This window comes from Labrus mixtus, chromosome 10 (assembly GCF_963584025.1).
Source record: "Labrus mixtus chromosome 10, fLabMix1.1, whole genome shotgun sequence".
Taxonomy (NCBI): domain Eukaryota; kingdom Metazoa; phylum Chordata; class Actinopteri; order Labriformes; family Labridae; genus Labrus; species Labrus mixtus.
In genome coordinates, this window is record NC_083621.1 from 16,726,031 (window position 1) to 16,746,866 (window position 20,836).

The 20,836-nt window shown below is 42.8% G+C and overlaps 1 protein-coding gene across 1 annotated transcript in view; it reads left to right on the forward strand.

Moving 5' to 3' along the window:
* The window catches only part of ppargc1b (peroxisome proliferator-activated receptor gamma, coactivator 1 beta), a 97,829-nt gene that overhangs the window by 70,614 nt on the left and 6,379 nt on the right, over nt 1–20,836 (forward strand). The window contains exons 3-11 of the mRNA XM_061048559.1: nt 2,465–2,665; nt 11,670–11,795; nt 14,161–15,223; nt 15,507–15,552; nt 16,826–16,890; nt 17,550–18,216; nt 19,245–19,302; nt 19,628–19,746; nt 20,232–20,359. Of these exons, the coding sequence (XP_060904542.1) occupies nt 2,465–2,665; nt 11,670–11,795; nt 14,161–15,223; nt 15,507–15,552; nt 16,826–16,890; nt 17,550–18,216; nt 19,245–19,302; nt 19,628–19,746; nt 20,232–20,359 (2,473 nt within the window). The remainder of the gene's footprint in view (nt 1–2,464; nt 2,666–11,669; nt 11,796–14,160; nt 15,224–15,506; nt 15,553–16,825; nt 16,891–17,549; nt 18,217–19,244; nt 19,303–19,627; nt 19,747–20,231; nt 20,360–20,836) is intronic.

A 20,836-nucleotide genomic window follows, 5' to 3' on the forward strand; every position in this document is an offset into this window, starting at 1 on the left:
CTTTTCAATTGCTGTTATCTTGTCTCTAGCTGTTTTTAGTCGTTACTTTCATTTTCTGTCCATTTTTTTTGTTTAAATTATCTTTTCTTGCCTAAAGCTGATTTTTTCCATTCTCGTTATCTGTCTTTTTTTTCATACAAATATCTTTCTGCCTTTCTTCTTTTTTTTCCAAACTTGATACATGCCTTTCCTCTGCGTGTTTTGATGTAATTCTGAACGTCTCTCTTTCTTTCTGTTTCTGTGGCCCAGAGGAGTCCCCTTTTAAGATAAACAGATATCCCTCTCAGCTTTCCATATCTCTGCTGCAATCCACCAACCCCCCCTGGCATATTATATTTTTGCCAATATTGTATTGATCAGACTAATACAGCAGAGCAGACTGTCAGACGGCGTTTGGTTTATAAACACACAGTAATGAATAGAGTGATAAGTAGACAGCTGAAGCCCCTGGTGTCACTGTCTCTTTGCTGTCTGTCAATACACCACTTATTTACAGAAGTGTATAGGAATCTAATCCCATGTTGGGCAGGATTGATTTGTCTTTGTGTGTGGTAGGGCTTCATTTAACCTTGGGAGTGTGTAGAGAGGGAAAGAAAGAGATTAGAAAGGATGGGCTAATTCTATATTATTACTTTAGCAATACTAAGAATGCTTTATATGCAAATGATTATACATTATATTGCCTTCTAGCTGTAATTTATTTGACTGTATTTCACTCTCTGCTGCTGTCTCTCTCTTTTTCTTTCCTACTCACTGTGGAACCTAATTATTATCCTGAAGACCGAATAATATCAGTCTGATTTAATAAGCATTATCAGGTAATATCTATGGGTGCTTTTAAATGTACAAACACACTAGGAATGTTAAGGAAGCTTTATTGATTGATTTCTCCAGAGACAGATGGAGACAAACATGTCAAATGGAGAGAACTCTTACACTAGAAAATATCAAACTGATCATTTAATTCCATTTATAATAAGCTAGGTTCAAACCCATGCCACTAGTAGTATAGTACTTAATGAAAATGAACCCAAGGAAAACTGTAATAACTGTTATAAATGGTCACTGATAACCCTGCTGAGTTTAACTTTGATGCCGCTTACTCGTGGCTGTGTTTTTGACCTCCTGCAGAGAATTAGAAAGTCTGTATTGTGGCGCCCTGTGAAGAGGAAAGAAGCAGCAAGCTTCAGAGAGAGAGACAATACATTTAAAAATAAATAGTTTGTTTGGCAGCCAGGAACAGCTAGAGCTGGATGATAAAAAAAAAAAAAGGAAATAGAGAGAGACAGATGAATGGAGCTCGGTAGCTTCCCGTAGGCCAGCCTTGCTATCACCTCTCCACCAGACTCTGCTCTCAGCAAGATGGCAGCTCCATCACAGAAAAAAGATGTGCATGTCACAGGAGGGATGGAAGGATGGAAACGTACATATTTTGGACTGAAATCACAGATATTATTTTCTTCTGATTATCTTTGGATGTGCCCAATTTTATCCCTTGAAACTACACCAGTTATCGTTGTAAACCAAACCAAGACTGCAGGTAGTTGAGCCAACTGGTCCGTACCTTCAGTACAAAACAGATGCATAGTCATGCAAACCTTTGTGTTATTCTCTTTGCTTAAGTCAGTAAGATAGAAACAAGGTAAGAAATGACTGTACATAAGCTGATAGATGTGGAGGAGGACGTTAAGAGGACAGGGAATTCAAGAGTGATACACCAGTGACACAGTGACTCCTCAAACTTTGTATATTTGCTAAGAACAATAATTTCCAAGCAGACAGTAAATGCAGCACACAATGCCAAGATGTGTCAGAGGTCGGTTATTTCCAAACGCTTTCAATGACTCTTTTCCCTCTACAGTATTTCTGTGGATTGGCCAAGCGGGATCAAACAGAGGTTGAAAAATTAGAGCATTGAACTTTAAAACTTTCATCACACCAGTTTGTTCACCATAAAAGTGGTTTCTTTACCAGATGTGGGCGTGGTTGTCTTCTGGCCTCGTGAATGGCACAAGCGAAGACATATATAAAAGTCATTAACATGCTGCTCAGATAGTCAACAATCAAACAAGCGGAAGTCATAGAAAAGAGACCAGTATGTTCTCCTGAAACATTTCAGAGAGCAAGGCTGCTTAGCTGAAGTGTTGTCGGGTTCTTAGTGGAGAAGGAAATAAGTTATTAAAATAGAGGTTGACAAGGCAGAAACAGAAGGATGATTGGATTCCCCAAAAGCTCATTAGTCAAAAAATAATTGGAAATTAAAATTAAAAGTTCATTCATGACCTTGACATGGGGGTTTTTCCCATATTTGAGCACTTTTCAGGACTTCCTCTTTATGTCAGCCCTCTGGTCAAATGAGTTTGTCTAAAACTTTCGAAGTGTGCTGAGCTCTACGTATACGTTTCCGTCCTTTCCATCGGTGTGTATTCTCACAAGCTTTCTCACTTTGTTTGACTCATTCAAGATAGAAGAGGAGAACGCGGCTCTGCTGGCCGCTCTGACCGACAGCTTGGATGGCATGGTTGACGCAGAAGTGGGCGGGCTCTCCGTCTTCCCTGCCCTGGGGGAGGAGCCTGACCAGGAGGAGGAAGAAGAAGACAGTCTTCCTCTCAACGCCGAGGAATTCAGCCAGACCCTGGGGGCCGAGACAGAGGACCCATCTCTAGTAAGAACACCTCTGTGCTTTATGTGAATGGGGCAGATTTTCTCTGCTGCTGGGCATTGTTATTAAGAAAACATTAAGTGGAGGGACCTCTGATCCAATCTTCCCAAAAGAGTCCCTTGCATCTCTTTGACACCAAATATCTGAACATTTACCGTCTTTAAGAACTTGATCTTCACCCGCAATACCCCCGTGATTCCCTTTAGTTGCTCTTTGAATCACAAAGTCTGTCACAGTTCAAAAAACCAGCGCCTGTTAAAGTGGAGTGTTTCATACCAGCCGCTCCCTCTCAGCTGACTCTCGCCCCTGCCAGTCTGTGCCTCTCCTTTCCCATGCCCTCCCTCTCTCTTTCTAATGTGTGCCGCGCTTGCTAACCTCGATGTTCCCCGTGTTGGCCCCGCTACGTTCAAAGTCTTCCTTTAACTCCAGGAAAACAGAGGGGCGCTGAGGCACACAGCGACCTTTCATCCAGTCCTGTCTCATGTTTGTGTGTGGGGTGTGTGTGTGTGTCTGTGTGTGATAGACAAGAGGTTAATATCCAGCATACTGAGAGCACTTTGCATACATTTTTTTTAAGGAGGTTGTGTAGATATTGAATTTGTTTTAAGGGACATTAAACGGTATAAAATGAAATGGCATTAAGGTCATTACTGGTTTAAAAATAGACTTTTACCAGCCTGTTTTTTTTGTGTAAGAAGAAGCTAATGTTGAGAAAGATGTCATGACTAACAGGGGAAAAGCCAAATAGAGCTCATTCTTTACCTCTATCTATAGAAACACAAATCACAAATATTTATAGTAAAGAATTAGGAAAACATTAAACAGATGAAATATATGTTTTTTTTTACCATAAGAGGCTTTTTTAACCAAAGGAAAAAAGGGATCCAGGGTCTTTATGTGTTTTTGTTTTGTGTCCTTACATTTTTTCTTGAGAAAGGTGGAAGTATAAGTGAGACCTAGAACTAAAATGTAGATAATATTTTGTGAAGTTTAACCGGTGTTTCTGTTCTTCTGGAAATGTGACACTCCTCACTCTTTAAACTTTGGACTGTTTTGTAGCGAAGCTCCCAACTCTCAGCATTTGCTTCGCGGTGTTTGATACTACTATAAGTGGTAGAGACAATGCTGCGATAGGCAGAAAGGAAAACGTGTAATCTGAATCAGTTTCAGGCATTTGGTTTAGGGATAAAAAATTAACAAATGTATGATACAAATGTATGTGTGGTCCTTCCTGTAGCACGTGCTCCAGTGTACATTACTTGTTGTGAACCATGTGCTCCCCCCTCTCCCCTCCCCCCCTGTCTCTTTTCACACAGTGCTGCTGGATGCCTCTGTCTCGCTTTCTGTTTCTATAGGCCCCTCCAACGTTCCCTGAATTACACTTCCAAGAACAGAACTTGTTTTTCTCTCCTCACTCCTCACTGCTTAATTGAAGCAGGAAGTTATTTCGCTGTAACAAACGACTTATGATTACGGCTGTAATGCGGCCTTATTGCACTTGTCAAGATGAATCCAGCCAGCTTCCTTAATTTGACTTAAATTTCACAGCAAAAGAACTGCTTACAGGGTTTTCTTGTGCCCTCTGATTTAGTGGGAGGTCTACAAAGATGCCATTGTTTGGAGGTCGTGACTCATGGCCGGATGGCTGAATACCTACAGCGTAAATATTCACAGAGCTGCACTGCCTTCCCTTTTGTAATAACACACCAAATCATGTAATAAAAAAAAAAAAGGTCTGTCAGAGAGGGTTTGTTAGGCTCTTCAAGGAAAGGTTGGCTGTTGAGAAATAAATTAGGTTCAAGGATGCGGACTGAGTGAACAACAGGACTCACACTCTTAGAGCTGGCAGGAAAAACATCTGAAAAAGGTTTGTAAATGACTGAAAGTTAAACAGACAGGCAGGTTTCATGATCCCACATTTTGGCTATAGAACCTAGTTTGATATCTTTCAGTAAGTCCACCATTTATCCAGAATTACTTCAATATTTGATTCATTGCTTTTGACATTTGATGTTACAGTGGCTGTTAGATGACGTCCATGGCAGCCATAGAATGAATACTAATGATGTTGGTGACCCACCTTACTTTTAGACGTTTTACACCTGTGGTTTGGTTTGGTTTGGTGTGACATATCTCAACTACTTTTGGATGGTTTGCCTTTAAACTTGGTACATACTGTCTGCAGAATACACAAAATGATACTATTAAATAACGGCTGCCACCTACAAGTTGATAAGATGATTCGTCGGTTGAGATGACCACGAGTTGACTGGCATTGCTGAATAAACAGTACAGCGGGCTTTACGAACTACAAGAAGAAGAATCTCAAAATGACCCTAGAGTGGGTGTTCACAAGGTTTTTCCTCATCTTCAAAGGTCTCCTACTCTGAGAACCAATCAAACTCTTAATTCAGGTGGCACACTGGATTCTCAGTCTGACATTTTCTCAAACATTTTTACTTCCAAGCTTTAACATTTAGAGACTTTTGCAGGATGTGATATTTTACCCATATGTGTACATAAGCCTGTGCCACCAATTTGGAAAGTATTACAGGATGTCTCACATCTTACTGGTATCAGAGAGAAAAATAGCCGGAGGTTAGGGGCATTCCTTCCAAATTGCGGAAATGACCGTAATGACCTTAGTAAAAGAATAAAAGATAGTTTGGCTGCCAAGCGATATCCTTTAGCGTTAGGGTGCACTATGGTGACAGCAAACAGGACACATGGAGACAGAGTTAGTTTTGTTGCTGCTAAATGCCATGGAGGTATTGTTTAGTCCAAAACAACAACCTTGTGACACTGAGAGCTAAGGCCACCAGATGCCATCATTCTTACTGTTGTCTTGCACAACATTGTGGCCCCACACATGACTGCTCTGCCCTTGTTTCACCTTGGTTATCAGTCAACTCTTGTCAAAATAAGAATGAGGGTAGGCTGGTGGTTAATCAGTTACGCCTGCTGTTTTTTTTTTCTTTTTCTTTACAGTTTCCACCTTCATCTAGTGAAAAACGACCCTGAAGGTCAAATGAGAAGTGGTAGATTATGTTGAATAGTTACTGTTACATTGCAAGTAGTTATGAACCCACCATGACACATCTCTTGTCATGCTCTGTGAAATGTTTGGAAGTTACTATGATAACTATGGGTGCAAACCAAAGACTATATGTAGGAAATAGACATTTCCAACTCCATGTCACCCTTTAATTTGAACACTACCAATATGAAGCATCAAGGTTGGAGTCAGAAGTGGGCATATATGACTTTAAAAGGTTGGATACAAATCCTTATTGCTCCATCTTGGTTTGCAGTTAGCTTTGGCAATGACTTGTCAATCACTGGTAGCCCTGCACTAAAGCACAACATGCTTAATTTTATATTTTACTCAAAATGGGACCAGCAATTACAGACCTATGATGCTTAATGGAATAACCTTGAAACTATCAACAGGTGGAGTCGCCTCCTGTGGCACATTATAAAGGATGTAGGTGTATTTAAGTGCACTCACTTGTAAAACCAAGAGGCTATGTCCACCTTTTTCATGCAGTTTATGGCGCAATTAAAAAGGAAGAGAAATATATCAATTATAAAAGAAGTTTGAAGAACTAGGACATGAAGCAGACTTAGAGTGAGGTAGCAGATCGGGAGGTATTGGTCTTTAAGTTTGTGACAGATGGGTGCTGAATTTAATTTAAATTTGAGTGTGAAAAAATGTAGTTTTCTGCTTGAAATCTGGGAGACATTTTTATCCCCAGTTTATGGCTTTTTCTGGTTCAATCTGAAACCAATTTTTATCAGAACTATTATAAAAGGTTTGTTCATCAATTTTCCCAATGTTGGCTGTTATTTTATTGCTGCTGTAATCACGCATGATTCATCTTGCACCAGCACAGTGTGTCGTTCCAGCTAGTTTTTCCCTCCGATTCTGTAACAGTCGGGCTGAAAAAGCCTCTTCTATCCTCAGACAAGATGCACTCAGTCAACTGGTTGTTGCTTCATTCCTCTGACAGCTGGCAAGATAACACACTTTCCCAAAAGTTTCCTCACACACACACACACACACACACACGTCCCTGTGGCTGTCACACTGCCATGCACCGCTACTACTATTACTACTGTAGTTGCTGCAAGGCTTCTTCTACACTTTCCACCTCTATTTCTATCCCTGTTCTTTCTACCACACCTTCTTGAAATCAGTTCCCTGGAGTGTTGTCTTGGTACTCCTCCAGGCAGCAAGTTTGTGATTGACAAGGCAAGACACGTCAGAGTTTTCTATTTCTAAAGCTATAAGATGCCTCGTATGTTTTTTTGTGAGGTATACTGATGAACAATAATGGGTATTTTTCCCAAAGAACAGGAAAACCCGAAACAGTTGTTCAAGCCTGTCGACACCCTACATTTGCAAGCTCCTGGGTCAGTCTCATATCTCATTTTTAAATCTGTTGATTTGTCCTTTTCGGCCAAAAGAGCTCTCAGTGCAATTTCAGGATCTCTGATAAAACAAACAAACAGGACATTTAAACATTGCCATACATGTCACAGTGTCCTGCATCCTCTGTTTCCATATCAATGTCAAAAATAGCAACCTGACATTCACATCCACTCTCACAGAAAAGCCCGCTGTAATTACATTATTCTGTCTACTCTACCAAAGCTGCCAGATGTGTGTGTGTGCGCGTCTCCTTCATCCTCTGTTTCCATCAGTTGAGTAGTTTACCGTCACTCGACTGCTGTCACTCATGTTCTCAGGCCTGAGTGTGGCGCTGCCCTCTACTGGTGAGGAGTGATAAAGAAAAAAGTGTGTCTTCTCAAATAAACTGCATGCAAGTGATGAGAAACTTTAAAAGCTTGATTGGATTCAGATACAGCTGCAGTTTATCCATATTTAACAATTTATGTTAACTATTTAAACCTCTTATGGACCTACTTCTTATATGAAAAAAATACAAAAATAAGTAGCTCTCTTTTCTGTATGTCACTTGATTAACATATTTAAATTCTCATTTCAGTAAGTCGATATGTATATTAGTAACATTTGAGGATGAATCTTGATTACAAAAAAGTCTGTCTTACTAAATAGAAAGACAGATATCTTATATAGACAGTGTTTTAAGAGTTGTAAATGAATTGATAGATTGATATGAAGTGATTATATCTAAGCTTTAAATCATTAAAGACATCTATAAAGAAAACCACACATTTTAAAATGCAGTTTTGTAAAAACAGTATTTGTGATTATTTATACATCCGTCTAGTGTCCCTCTGTTCTGTCTTTACATTTCCCTTCACTGCTGCTCTATGTAGTCTCTTGTTTTTGTTTGGCCGTACTGTTTGAGTTTCTGTCGTGATATTGCATTTTGAGCCGATTTTTCAGATTGCACACGTTGAAACACTGACACACTTTCAGTCATCTTTAATATAATAAGGATTAAGTTCAACAAGCAATGCCAAATGTGGTCTATTTTTAAAACTAAGATGGCTTTTCATAGACAGGATCTAAAATGATTTCAAACGGTCCTGCTCACATCACCTTCATCATGTGCTGCTCACCTGCTCACACCATTAGTTTGTGTCTTTGCTTCCTCATTGTTGAGCCAATCAGCTGTTCTGTAATGTGTGTGTTTCTGTTTGTATTTGTTATTTATGTGTACGTCACTTTACTCTTGCATGATTGCAATAGCGCCTCCTTTTTTTCCTAGCCTGTGTGTGTGTGTGTGTGTGTGTGTGTGTGTGTGTGTGTGTGTGTGTGTGTGTGTGTGTGTGTGTGTGTGTGTGTGTGTGTGTGTGTGTGTGTGTGTGTGTGTGTGTGTGTGTGTGTGTGTGTGTGTGTGTGTGTGTGTGTGTGTGTGTGTGTGTGTGTGTGTGTGTGTGTGTGTGTGTGTGTGTGTGTGTGTGTGTGTGTGTGTGTGTGTGTGTGTGTGTGTGTGTGTGTGTGTGTTTGTCCCAGCGCAGAACAAGGCCTTCATTGATGCTTCCTGTGCAGCGCTGGACGGCGTCCAGAGTAGAGTAGAGTAAAGCAGAGAGTGTTTGAGGGGCCCGGTTGCTGCCGGAGGGCTTTCAGTGTTTCACACAGACACAAACCTTCAGTATCCTCTTCATTTCCCTCGATGAGACTTTAGAGGAGCATCATCATGCAGTCTGAGCCAAGCTGGCTCGCCAACTAAAGGGCCACAGTGGCCCCATTAATGATGTGGGCGATAGTCCTGTCAGTCATCTGACCCGGATAGTATTTTGTGATTACAGCCAGCCAACTGTATTCATTAAAACATTAGGTTAATATGCAGTAATGCATTATGCAATGATGTTGTACACAGAATGTGGTTGAACTATGACCCCTGCACAACAACCTGCAAAAAAAAACACCATCAAAACATTCTCTAGTTCTATTTCTCTCACAGAAGCATCATTTTATGCTTCCTGCGTCATCCGTTTGATTTAAAATGACCTTTACCTCCACAATGTTTTAAATGACTTTCTCATAAAGATGCTTCCCAACCTTTAAGGCCAATAAAGTGCTATTAAAATGCCATTCTCTGATGTCTGTAGTTGCAAATATAAAGTTGTACAAGAGGTGGGTCAGTAGGTTGAGTATATTTATAGATGTTCTGGCAGGGTTATGAAGGTTAAGTGGGAGATAAAATAACAAAGATAATGGTGTGTTAATAACAAGAGGGCTAGATAATCATGGATATGAAGCACTTTTAGTGTTTTGTTTTTTTTACTCAATTAGAATTAAATTTAAAGTGTGATGAGAGAATTTTTTTTGTTGTGCTCCTGTCTGTTATTACATGTACCGGTAACTATCCAGCAGGCTAACACACTTAAACATCCTGTCTCTGACTTAACACTACAAATTTTTGTGCTCAAATATTTAGGTTAGGTTAGGTAAGGTAACCTGTGTACTAGTTAGTTCACTATTTGCTTGTAAAATACCTGTTTTCGACTGGCTCCATATCTTAACCCTGAAATACATGAAATTACCACAAACCCCTTCATATTTTGTACTGATATTTACAATCATGTGTCTTCATCGCGGAAACAAGGAATCGTGTGGAGGAGAGAGCAGGGTAGTCATTGAAGGGCCCGGACTGGTAGTTGAACCTGCGGACGATGTGTCGAGGGCTGTAGCCTCTGTGCAGGGTATTCCAGCTCTACCAGCGAACAAAAGCATCCCTTTCAAAGCTCCCGTGAGGTTTCTGGTTATGCAACAGACAGAAATTAATGTTGATGCCTGATTTCTAGAAATGCAAACAAGACCTTCTGCATAAAGATTGACTCCTTCGATATAGTTATTTTCAATATCTGAATTCGCTGCTCGGGGGAGGGGGGGGGGGGGTGTCAGTGTCAATGTGAGGAACCCCTCACAGAATACACTCTTTTTTTTTTTGTATATCTGTGGAAAAGATTTTCAAGGAGTGATACTGTCTACTCTTACAGTAAATGGTAGCTCTTCATAGTTTTAGCCACCAACGCTGACACTTCTTTAGGTTCAGAAAAAGGTTATGGCTTTGCGTAAAATAAGTAATTAAGTCAGCTCAATGCAGTATCTTCATTATGTGCATTACACAAGCAACTAGTAACGTCTCAAGCAAACGTCATCATGCTTTATGTTCATCAATTTCTAGAGGACTCTTGTGTTCAAGAAATAGCGTCCCCATTGACTTTCCAATGGCTTTCTTGCCATGTGATTTAAACACATGAACCAAAGCATCATTGCAGTGTTAATACGTTGTGTTAATTTCTTTGAGGCCGCACTATGCCAGGAAGTGTTTTTCATTTACTGTGCAGACCCCTTTGCTGTGAATCATTTTTTTTTGGGGGGGGGGGCCCCCTCCTGCTCCAATCCCCATTTCCGATCACATCTGTATTTTCTGCATTGTCTTCTCCTGGAGCGAACGCTGCACGGCTTAACGGGGGATTTTCTCCCTAAGCTGATTTATATCAGCTGATAGCCCTGTCATGAAGCTATAGGCCCTGGGATGAATGGATGAATAGACAGATGGATAAAAAAAAACAATGAAAGGATAGTGGGAAATGAGGAGCAGTTGTGGTAATATCCATTTGAAAAGTAATACTCAGGGAAAGGATTCAGGAGGGGTTTGTTCTGTTTCCTTCTCCGTGTATTAACTGCTTATTCCTGTTTGATCTGAGGGAAGAGGAGGACGACAGAGAGGAGGGATGGGTGTGTGGTAAAAGATAACATTAAATGTGATTGATAGGGAGATGGAAGAGGACAGCGTTGATGGGAAAGTGTATGGTTTTCCGACGAAGATGGCTTTAAGAGAGATAGAGGAAAGATGAAGTGGGAGACGATTGGGAAGATACATGGCAAAGATTTATGAATGAAAACAGGTAAAGAAGCGAGAGGCAGGAACAGGATTAAAGGAAAGGAAGAAGGCTGGGACTAGGTGGTAGAGAAAGGAGAGAGGCAAGGAACGATGGGAAGCATGAGCCATACTTAGGATGGAGGAGTAAAGAGAGGAAAATAAGTCATATTCTGTGCCATTATGGAGAGAGAAATGGTCGAATCCTGCTCTTTAATGGGAAACGTGAATGTGCCATGTAGCTGTCAGCTTTAGGGATGTGATGAATGTACAGTTTCGTAACCTCGTGGCCTTTCCCGCACGTTATTCTCTTGTACAAACATCCATCTGCAGGGAGTTAACGTCCGACAGAATATAGATTAGAAATTGGAATGAAAGGCCGAAGCAGCCAAATGTTGGACACTTTTATCTCACTATAAAGCTGTCTCGTTTTATCAGCGCGTCTCGTTTGGTGTTCTGAATAAAATATGTAAAAAAAAAAGTTGTAATATTTAACTACAGATGTGTCATCAAGACATATTTAGCCTTTAACTTTTCTTTCCCCGCCCCCTCCATATTCTTACCACTTTTGACGATTGCACTCTTTCTATCCCTTTAGTCCTCACATTAAATTTGCCTCTGTAATAAGTACCATTTATGTATGTGCATCCTAACTGAATTCTCCTCCCTCTCTTCCTCACCAGCTGAAGAAGCTGCTGCTGACTCCTCCCAATGTGCCCTCAAGCATCGACGCACACAAGGATAGAGTCCCCGGCCATCGCTACAGTAGCAGAAGCCTACATCTGCGGCCAGTCCGACCTCTGGTCAAGGTAAAACACGTGTAGTAGTTGTTGTGCTGTTAATACCTGTTGATTTGAGGTCAGATAAAGATGGTAGACACTGATAGTTTCACACAGTTTGAAACTGTCCCTTCACTTCTTTAAACTTTGCACCATTCCTCCACCTTTTCTCATTAGTTGGGAAGAACTGACGCAGTCTGTGCTGTTCTATTCTGGGTCACACATCTCTGTACTCACTGGTTAATGCTCCTTCCTTGTGTCTCTTGAAGGCGAACCAAAATTGGATTTTTCCAATCCAGAGCGGTAGCAAGATAGAGCTGAAGTAATTCACTGTTGCATAAAACTCTTCAGTCAGCATCACTCTTGTAGTTCGCTTCAAGCAGGTGTCTGCCATTTGATTTTCGCTGATGAGAATCAGACCAAGAAGTGTCAAGATTTCAACATTTTATGATGAATGATTCTGATTTTGTCAAGATTATCAACCTTTTTTGGTTGATCGGGAACTTTGAACGGCTTTTCTTTTTTTCATTTCAAGTTATCTCTTGTGCTCATCTTACAAAGGCTCTTCTTTAAAACAAAAAGTAGAAGATATAGAAGGCTGCAAAAACTCTTAGGGGGGGTTTGTTTAGAGCAGTGGTTCTCAACTGGTGGGTCGGGAACCAAAGGTGGGTCGCGGAGCCATTATCAGTGGGTCGCGAGTGTGTGCCTGGAAAAAAAGCTTGAGTCTGTGAAGGGTTTTTAAACATGTTTGTGTGGTTCAGTTTCTTGCTTCAGTGACATGTTTTGTACTGACTGAGGTCCAAACTCCACAATTTTTCATTAAAATAAATCTGATTGGTCGAAAGAGATCTGAAATTTGGGTCTTGGGATTTTTCGCTGAGTGAGTTGGTTATGGGTCCTGAGGCTAGATGAGTCGCGAACCACTGGTTTAGAGAGATTGTTGGATGGTGTCTGACTTGGTTTGATGCCAACATTTAATGTTGAATTTCTTTTGACCAACATTCTTCGGAGCCTTTAAGATTCCCATTGAATAGCTAGCACTGCACTATTTCATGCATATTGACATGTTTTTTTTGAAAAGCTAGGAGGTTGCTGGGGAGGATTTAGTGAAAGTATTGATGGATGTTTAGAGTTGAAAAAAGTGTCAAAATGTGGCGTTTTTCCACTTCTGAGTAAGTTTGATCTTAATTTCATTTGACATTTATGCTCAGAACTTTAAGAAAGCTTCAGCTGCTGCCTGTGATAGATGTGACGTTGGTAGAAGAGAGGACATTTACAATGACTGCTGCTGTATGACTTAGCAGTAATTGGGTGGCTTCTAGCATTGCGCTTCAAGTAGTCATTGATTACAACACCAGTCATTTATCTTGTACCAGCGCAGAGCATGGTGAGCCTTCAGACAGCTTTCTGCTCTGGATTAAGCACAGAGAATACAAACACACCAGAATGCGGTTCTGGGATAAGCCAACCCTGTATCCATCACACAACCTCCTAACCTCCCCATTGCTAGCTGTGTGTGTGTGTGTGTGTGTGTGTGTGTGTGTGTGTGTGTGTGTGTGTGTGTGTGTGTGTGTGTGTGTGTGTGTGTGTGTGTGTGTGTGTGTGTGTGTGTGTGTGTGTGTGTGTGTGTGTGTGTGTGTGTGTGTGTGTGTGTGTGTGTGTGTGTGTGTGTGTGTGTGTGTGTGTGTAAGCTTTAGTCTTAGAGCAGTGTGGCTTTGCTGTGGCAGATGGCGGGAGTATTGACTGACAGGGCAAGAGTGCAACAGTGAATCACAGTCTCTCTCTATCTCTTTTTTTTTTTCCTCTCTATGAGTAATATAGAATCAGCCATTTCATTGCAGCTGCACACTGAATCACCCTGCACAAAGTCGGAAGCAAAATTGACTGCATCTGTGTGCTCAGTGTTCCTGTATCCAGGGCAGGAAATTGAAGATGTGCCCATGAGTTCATCAGTCTGTTTCTGTTGGTGCAAGGTGGTTCATTTTTCTTGTTCCATGAACCACTGTTGACAGTGAGATGAGATATTTGGTGGCATGGACACAGAGAAGTTCTGCGGAAAATGAAAAATGTTTAATCTAAAGCATCAATACCAGGTTTTTTCGGGTGTGTTCCACAGAGTCAGAGAACCAGGGCGTTTCCCCCTGAGGTTGACTCTCTGCATCAGAAATTTAGTTTGAATGATAGACTGCTTATAAAAGATGGAAGCAGCCTCTGGGTTAAAAAAAAAAAAAGCCCTTGACTCCTCATTCTTTCTAATGTTTAGCAATGCATTAACAAATTATTGTCCAAATATGGCCACTTCTGGCTTCATGAAACCGAGGTGGCAAAAATGTTGAACTCCAGGCTGCAAAATAGTAGTTCATAACCTAATGGTTTACCCATTCTCTGCCCTCAGAGTGGCCTTCCTCAGGAGCGCAAGCCTCGAGCTGTACGTCCGGCGGGCCGCTTGTGCACCGAGCTACACCGCCACCTCACCACCGCCCAGGACCTGGAGGACGTCCCGGCCCCGGACACGGAGGAGGATGAAGAAGAAGAAGAAGAGGAGGACGAGGACAGTGAGTCCGAGGAGGATGAAGAGGAGGAGGAGGAAGAAGAAGAGGAGTCTTCCAGCAGTGAGGTGGAGGGCGTGGCCGTTGTGAATGCCGCCCCTGTTGAGCCGGCGAAGCCTCAGTTCAGCTCGGAGAAAGAACTGCGCTCAGTGGTGGAGCTGATCACGTACATGCACACCTACTGCCTGCCCACACGCAAGCAGCAGGGCTGGGACCGTAAGGACCGAGACCTCCAGAGGCCTCGGGCCAGACCTGAAGCGTCCCGCCCAACCGTGGCAAACTCCCACAGCAGAGTTGTCTTGGTGGCTACTCCGGGGACTAGTGGGGGCTTGACAGGGACAGGCAACAGTGCCCCGAGGAGGCTCCCCTTTGCAAGGCGAAGGGAGATGAAAGCCAACTCCCTTCTCCGCGAGCTCCTGCAGCAGAGCAGCTCTTATGATGTGAGCAAGCCTTACAGACTGCACAGCCCTCCCTACTCCCACTCTCACAGCCCCAACAGAGGAGGAGCATCTGCTCCTTCTGTCCTGGTTAAATCAGCTCATGCCCTCTCCCACAGCTCCGCCACACCTAAACCAGAGCTTCGTAAAGACTCTTCCTCCCCTGAGAGGAGAAACTATTCCTCGGAGGCTCCTCAAATCCCAGAGGAGTCAGCAGAGGACAGCGGCTCCTTCTCGGTTCGTCGCTCCCGCCGCCTGGCCTCCTTCCCCAGCCGGTTCGCCAAGAGGCTGCGGCCTGGACGGGCAAGGGAAGGAGAGGGGGGCAAAAGGGAGGAGAGAGAGGAGGGACGAGCAGGGGTTAAACTCCTGCCAACCCAAGCTGGAGGTGTAACCACGACGGAGCAGGAGCACCTAACATCAGGCGATGGCAGCGGCAGTACGACGGAAGTGGACAAACCCTGCTGCCATAACGGTGAGTTAAAAGAGACAGGCGTCATACTTCAGGCTTCTATTTTCTATCTGATGTCTTCTTTTTGATGACAAACTGAATGATGTAGGATTTCAAGCACAATCCATGAGAGCCAGATGACTAAGATCTGAGTCAAACTAGGATGAGAAAATACCACAGCTAAGACATTCAAGCAGTGTGAATGTAGTCCAGGATTAAAACCACACATTCATACACTCATAGTCATTGTTAATTGAAGACAACTGGCAGACAAGGTTGTAACTGACTTTTCCCCCTCTGATTACAGAAAAGCGAGCCTGCCTCTGTCTGCCTCTCAACCCCAAGTCCAGAGGGTGAGTATCTCTGCACGAAGCACCTGCTGTGCTTCATCATACAGTCGAGCTGGGTAAAAGTACTCCTTGTTCCATGCAGCACCAACCTTTAAGAAGCAGCTGCTAAGCCTTGCTGAATCATCCTCGTATGACTGCATCAGGCCCTTGTTATGTGTTAACAGGTTTTTTGTGATGCTACATAATGAGGTTGTACAATTTTTCGATTACTTTGACATAGAGGTGGGGGGAAAAAATCGATTTAAATGTCAAAATCGAGATTCTTATCTTCTGAGATTTTAAATAGATTCATAACTTCCAAAAAAAAATGTTAATCAGTCACAAAGTGTTCAAAAAAAAACTACAGATCTTCTGTCATGAATAAACACAGGCTGCTGCAGGTTGAAGAGAGGGAGCAGTGTGTGAATGGCACAAATACATTGGCGGTGTTTCAGCAACTAAACAAGAACTCAAAGTTTTTCTCATTCTCAAAAGAGGCCGGCACTTTCTGTGAGCATATCAGTAAGCACAGTTTGTAGTCATGTCATGTTTAATCTCACGAGACGGTTTAAAAATCCTGAATGTGTAATGACGTAAACCAGGCAGAAAGGCCCTTAATGAATTGGGAGCCCTGTCTGGCTTATTCAGATTTTAATTTGTGCCAGACAGAGTGCCCTCTCTCTGCTATTACTTTTCCAAATTAACCTCCCCACCCATCCCTGCCTCAAACCCTGGAACGTTTCCAGTTCAGACCAGTCTGGAAAGCTAAATGTGTTTCCTGTACAAACAACTGGCCTCCTTCCATCTACAGAATGAATCTGTCTTCAGACGGCTCACCAAAAAAGACAAAAGTACTGTTGCTTTTTTTATTTTATTGTACTCTCCTGTTCTCTGTGGAGGGTAAGTAATATCCCGCCTGAAGCCAAACCACTCGGCACCGCTCCTGCCTTTCATGGCAACTGGAGAAACAGAAACAGACAGCCAGGAATAGAAAGCAGGAGAAGAATAGGGGGAGAGGACAGCGGAGTACATATGGCTGTTGTGATAAGAAATGAGGAGCGCAGAGAAAATGCCAGTACCATTTACAGGGGGGAACATAATTCAAATTCAGCAGACATCAGCCGAAAGTGTGCTGCTTTTATTTCAGGGGGAAAAAAAGAGGGAGCTTCCACTGAGAGCCTTTTTAAGCTGTTATTGGATTCCAGTTGACTTGAGTGTTTGAGAAACACAACCAATTCCAACATGACACAGCAGGGTTTAATTTCTTTCCCTCTCCTTTGATCTGCCTTTTCCCCAGAGAGTCCCAGTACAGCACCAAGCCTTTCGAGCAGACGCTCGGTGTGGATCTGTGTGGAACGGCAGGTAAATACATCTCGTGTCTCCTAATGTGTTTGTCTGGGTGTACATTAATGTCAACAGGTTACTAATGATCAATAACACTACCACGTCTCTTAAAAATATTAAAGGCGGATTCCGGTGATTTGCCACCAAGGCCTGATGGGGTCTAAATAACTCATTTTTACAACAAGTTTATAGACTTCCTCTGGTAGTCGCTTCATGAGTAATCTTCAGGTCATGCGCCCAATCAAATTACATCCTCTGAAAGTGCTTGTTTTTGCCACTAAGAGGCTAATTTATTGAAATTGTCTGACAATATCCCAGAAAGGAACCCTAACGAGATAGATCTTTTAGTTTAAATGCAAGATACTTTTTTTTTTTTAGAAAGAGCTTTTTCAGTGTTTCAAAAGTACCAGATTCCATTTACAAAACCAGTTATTTGAAGGGTTAATGGTAGCTGCTGGTCTGCCAATGAAATCACAATAACACAAACAAACAAACACACACAAAGTGGCAGGGATGGATGAGTTACTCTTGTACTCCTGAAACCGGGAAAAAAAAGTTTAAAAAAAAATGGAAAAAAGCTTTAGCCATAGAAGGTTTTAATTGTTGGACTTTTCCTTAAAAGAAACGTTTTTTTTTTTTTATCACGCTGATGTTGATATCACTTCCCTCACCCTCAGGTCTCACCCCTCCCACCACCCCGCCCCACAAACCTGTGGAGGATGAGCTCTTCAAACCTGCGGAGGGAGGGAAGAGTGGAGAGGGAGCAGGCGGCGGCAGCAGTGGGGACGGTGGAGGAAGATGCGGCGAGTCAGTTCACCCGGCTGCAAACACCAACACCAACGTTTCCACGAAGGGCTCATCCTGGCTGAGCCGCACCCACCATCAGCGGAAGCTTCCAGAGCAGACGGAGCTGTACGCCCAACTGCGGCGCATGGGCCAGGCGGGTGACAGTGACAGCCACCGCACGTTCGGCGATCACGACTACTGTGCGCTGAGCCTCGGGGAGAGCCGCAAGCGGAGCGCCGCCATGCTTGGCGCCATGTTGCAGGCACAAGGAGGTAGCGATGGAGTTAGCAACTTGGCACCCAAAATAGTCAACGATCAGGTCTCGGATGCAAAGGGCACAGCGGGCGAGGAGAGGCTGCTGGTATCGGAGGGTGAAGAACCGCTTGAGAAGCAGGCAATGACAGTAGTGATCTCATCATCGTCACGCTCAGACTGCCAGTCCGATGCTGCCACTCCTCCGGCGTCAGAGGAGGAGGCGGAACGCTCGTCTGCGTCTCGCTCGCCTTCGCCCATTCTCCACCTGTGTCCTGACTCGCCCGCCAGCAAGACTGACTCCAGGTGAGACAGACAACCAGGGAGGGGTTATCAGATGTGAGTCAAGAAGATTAGATTATCTGAAACTCCTGTCTGCATTTCAGTTTGGGAGACAGTGAAAAAGCGAGATCTGGCAGAGGGAAAGAGATAATAATGGTCGAACACAGTATGAGACTAAGAAACCCTGAGAAGCCTGCATTATTTAAGGGCATTTTAGACATTCATACCCTGTGTCCCAGTGGTTTAGTGTAGTTCACTCAGCTAAATGTACTACATACAGTGAACTACCTACAAGCCATGTAGCTGTTCATTGATGTCTGAAAGTGATGCTTTTTAAATCCAAATTTATCCCAAGAAATACATGGGCTAAATAATGCATCAGTCATTACCGAACCCTGTAAACAAAGGGGCCAAAGTGGCAGAATGGTTGAATACTTGAAGCTTTGACTCTACAAGCTGAAACCTTTGGTCTGAATGCACCATCAACTCGTCTCGTCTTACATTCTGCAAGGCGACCAGATATTTATGATTCAGTTCAGAGTGGGGATGATGTTTTAAAAGAACAAAAACGAAGGAAGGAATAGTTTTTATGTTGAACAGCCAAATTCAGTTTGACTGCCCGAACTGGGAATTGGGGATCGGCCATTATTGAGTCACTGTAGCACGTAAACAGCACAGTATATAACTGGAAACATAATGTAAAAAAAACCAATGGAAAATATGTGATTTGAGGATTGTAAGGTCTTAATGAGAAGGTCAGCACTTAATTCTTCCTTGTAAATTACAGATTGACTTGTCATAGAATAAGGTCACATTGCTTCTGTAGAGGGAAGGCAGCGATAGAAAAAGGGGAAGGGAGCGTATGAGGAAGAGATGATGCAGAACAGAGCCATGCTGTACTGCAGTCAGAGGGAATTAGAGACTCCTTTTTTTGCCGCAGTTCACCTGTTTCCTCAGGTCTGACATTTCAGCTTCACCTTGTGTCTGTCCTTATCTCAACCTGCTGTCCTCTCTCTCTCTCTTTCCCTCTTTTCTTCTCGCCCTCTTTTCAGTGAGAACTCGGAGATCTGTCCTGACGACAAGCAGAGGAACAAAGTCAAGTCTGACGAGGTACAGAGAATGTTCATGCCCTACATTATTCTGCATGCCACGCTGCAGTTAAAAGAAAGAAACTTGTTCTTTATCGCAATAACTTTCAGCTCACCAGAATTCCCTGAAGAGATAGCTTCTATCCCAAAACTCCCACGAGTTTAATATAAGGAACAATCGGACGCGTTTTGCTAAGAGCTAAGATAATTAAACTGCATGTAAAGGGTCTGAAGTGTTGAGCCTCAGGATAAGGCCCTTCACTCTGCCTCTCTGCTTCAGTTCCTGATCCATCCGAATTCTGTATTGTCCTTTGTCCTTACTGTTGCCATGGTTTCCCTGTTGCCAGGACAACTGCCAGGTGTTTTACATCCACAACCTGCCAAGCAGCGTGACCCAGAACATGCTGAGGAAACGCTTCCAGGTTTTCGGCAAAGCAGAGGACTGCAAAGTCATCATCTGCAACGAGTAAGTGTCCTGATCTGGGTTTCTCCATTTCGTTTGGAGACATAGTAAACCTGTTCATGTAAAATGGGTCACATTCTGAGTGTAGGCAGGGTGTATCAGATAGAGGCTATATACTTGTTTTGCAGCGATGCCAATTCATATTAGATTGAGATGTTATTGCAAGAAGAATTGACCTACTGAGCTTTCTAAATGTAAACAGCAAGTCATCAGAAATGTATGTCTCAATCTCCCTAAAGTAATCTGACAACCAGAGGGGGGAAACCGTGTCGAGATGCAATAAACACTGCAAAATAATTGTATTCGACTGATTCAATCCAATTACATTTTTCAATCTGTTCGTCGCGTAAACATTGAATGATAGGATGCATATGATTGAGTCGGCCTTGTTCACTCTCTACCAACACCAGTATGCACCTTGTTCATTTCCTGAAAAGCAAACTGTCATATTAATGCACGTCTCTGGCGCCCTGCTCGTGTGGTTCTAGGGAGCGCTGTGGGGTGATAAAGATCCGCCAACAAGGGCCTCAAAGACACCGGAGAGAACGGGAGACTGTTTTCCAGAATGGACCTGCAGGCTTAAGGAGGCTGACAAGGAAACGCTACATAGATCTTGGTAATGAACACACACACACACACACACACTAATCTTCATACACTTTTGAGTAGACTTAGTAGTTTCTGAATTCTGACATCATTCTTGTATCTGAAGTTGCTAGTCAGTCTTTCAGTAACAGCCAGGGAAGAGGAACTCTTAGCCTGGATGTCCACTATAACTTTTCTAGATACTGTATATCCTGGCTCAACCATTACTCAACAGTCTTTGGTTCAGAGCATGCGCCACCAACGTAATATTAACAAAGTAGAAAGTAGTTCCAGTGGTTAATTACGTGATCAGTTTCAAAACGGAAACAGTCCCAGTGGCGGTGGAAACGACTCTTATGAGGTTGTTTGAAACTTGTGAGAAACCAAAATGATGCATCAAAAGTTCTCTATGTAACGTATCTGAGCTTATTTCAATGTTTTGAATTTGGACTGCAGTACCCATTCTGAACACAGGTGTCAGAGTTACATATTGCTCCTTTAAATTTGA